Source organism: Sinocyclocheilus rhinocerous, unplaced genomic scaffold, assembly GCF_001515625.1.
Source record: "Sinocyclocheilus rhinocerous isolate Xijiao unplaced genomic scaffold, SAMN03320098_v1.1 scaffold2752, whole genome shotgun sequence".
NCBI lineage: Eukaryota > Metazoa > Chordata > Actinopteri > Cypriniformes > Cyprinidae > Sinocyclocheilus > Sinocyclocheilus rhinocerous.
This window is the reverse complement of record NW_015632119.1, coordinates 300,790-303,386: the sequence shown is the minus strand read 5'-3', so window position 1 is coordinate 303,386 and position 2,597 is coordinate 300,790. Positions and strand designations below refer to the sequence as shown.

The 2,597-nt window shown below is 41.1% G+C and overlaps 1 protein-coding gene across 1 annotated transcript in view; it reads left to right on the top strand.

Moving 5' to 3' along the window:
• Positions 1-2,597, top strand: part of LOC107742203 (connector enhancer of kinase suppressor of ras 3-like) — a 34,750-nt gene that overhangs the window by 20,026 nt on the left and 12,127 nt on the right. The window contains exon 3 of the mRNA XM_016555098.1: positions 2,391-2,593. Coding sequence (XP_016410584.1) covers positions 2,391-2,593 — 203 coding nt within the window. The remainder of the gene's footprint in view (positions 1-2,390; positions 2,594-2,597) is intronic.

Below are 2,597 nucleotides of genomic sequence, written 5' to 3'. Positions count from 1 at the left end.
CCCTGGCTCTCCGTCTCCGCCTCGGGCTCCTCCACCACCTGCTCCGCCGTCGTTGGTCAGCCCCCTGGAGTCAGCGGGCATTCCTCCTCCATGGCTCCTCCCTCCGTCGGCTCCACCATGGGCCACCATTATGGCTGTGGACTGGGTCCTGCTTGGCTCCTCTTGCTCCAAGTTCCTCCTGTTTCCTCCCTGGCTCCTCCCTCCATCATCACCTCCCTGGACTCTGTCTGCCGGCCCCCTCCCGGGTGTCTGTCCTCCTTCTGAGCCTCCTCCTAAGTTCCCACCCGTGCCCCCCCTCTGTTGTTCTACGGTGCGAGGACGCGCCTTCTGGGAGGGGGCGTAATGTCAAGATTCTGGACTGTCTGTCCTGTTTTACCTCTGTCTTAGTTCCTGTTTTCCTTTTTTGGTCATGTTTCCTGTTCTTGTTTAGTGATTGATGATTCTGCTCACCTGTGTTTGTAATTATCCTGTGTTTGTAAGTTCCTGTCTGTTCCTTAGTTCTTCGTCGGGTCTACTTGTTGTGAACGTCTTCCTTGTGCTCTGTCTCCCTGTTGGATTATTAAAGACTCTCGTTTTGTGAAATTTCCACGTATTCTCGTCTCCTCGTCCCTTGCTCCAGCGTATTTTGACGCTGTGAGAGATTCTGCTCTTAATTTCTGGCAGTTGAAGAGGGCAGCATGAAATGAACAGAGGGTGGATTACCCCTTTTCATTCCTTTAATAATTCTGCCATCATGAACTCATCATAGCTAAAGCTTTGTTATAATACAAAAACAACAGGAGAAGATTCCAGAAGAGCACCTGCATCCTCCTTGAACTCAGTGCAGGTTAATATTTCTCTCAAACACTTGTATTCTGTGTTGTTGGAGCTGACCAGGCCAAAGGCTCTGCACTTTTTGGCAGACTTCAAGTCTGTCGGTCAGTGTCTGGCTGGGTTTAGGGCAGAGACGGCTTTCTGGAATCCCTTTGAAGTCAGGCAGTGACCATGTTCATGCGACAGCTCTGACCGGTGCGATGGAATGTGATGGGATTTTTAGCTGGAAAGGTTGTGAGAATGACCCGTGCACTGTAGCCACTGTCACATGGCATTACAAACACCACATACTTCACATTTCATATCATTAAAGTGGAAGATACACAAACGGAAACTGCTTTAGCGCTTGATAAGCGAGGCATTTGTTTGTGGTACTGTTAGCATCACTGTTATTATTGCTTATGATTAGGGATTTGAACAAACCCCTAAACCTAAGTTTTAAACTTCAGCCTGACAGTAAAATGGGACAGCTTGCACATGTAGAGTACTTCAAATCTTAAAAGTATATTTTTAAAAACAGTTCTTAGATAATATTAAGACACTTTCATAACTGTTTTATAAAACACTTAATTGCAAAAGTGTAGTGTTGTAAAGTATTTTTTTTTAATCATCATGTTTTAATAATCTTTTAACTTGCTTTAAACAAATACACTTATTCTGATGTGTTGTCTAACTAATTTTAACTGTAGTGCGTTATTTGATATTTTAAGTTAGTATATGTACTAAACTAGAACTTGATCATTACAAGTGTGTAATTACAAAATATATTTAAATGCATAACATACAAGCTTCAATAGAGATTAATAGTTGATCATAAATGCTTATCAGTATATTCGGCAGCACACTTTAACCATATTTCAGTGACAACTGGTGGGTCAAAAAAGCACTTTAAATTTCAGCACTACAGTTTAGTACATTTTCATTTAATTGCTGTTAACATGCTACTGCATCGAGTGTCTGAAAAAAATTATTACATTCATTTCGCACTTAAAAGAATAGTTCACAAAAAAAAACAAAACATGAAAATCATTTACTCACCCTCATTTGTTCCAAATTTGTATGAGTTTCTTTCTTCTGTACAACACAAAAGAAGATATTTTGAAGAATGTGGGTATATACACCAAACATATTTTCTTCTTTCACAGCAGGAAGACACTTTTTGAGAGACACCAGGACTGCAGCTGACTGGTGCGGTAACAGAAATTTAAATGGATTTTTAACACATATCAAAGGGACTATCAACCTTTAAGTGTATATATATATATATATATATATATTACAGTATTTTTGTTTACTCTTTTTAAGGGTAGGCTAAAGTATACTTATTTTTCACAAGAGTATCTACAAATCTATCTCTCTTGGAATTGGGCTCTTTTTTTTTTTACTTGGGCCAGTAAGCAACCATCCAACACACCCTAGCAACTGCAAAGCAACACGCTAAAACATAGCACTGTAGTAACACCCAATAGGGTAGCATTGTGTCATCGACTTTGGAATGGAAAAGCACCACTTTCTTTAGATGTAAAAATCTAGTTTAATCTAAAATGACTAATGTGAATGCTTATTTGTTGTTGCAGAACTGTGGCGTGGAAACTGATAACTTGAAGACTCTGGTAGGTCAGATGCGAGCAGCATCCAACAACTTGCACAACTGTGCGTCAGAGCGCAGGAAAAACCCTTCTTATGATGGAGGAAGTCCAAACAAACCACCTAACGTGTTCCTCACCGCTGTGGTGGAGCTGATAGGGGCTGCCAAGGGCATGCTGGCCTGGCTTGACAGGTGT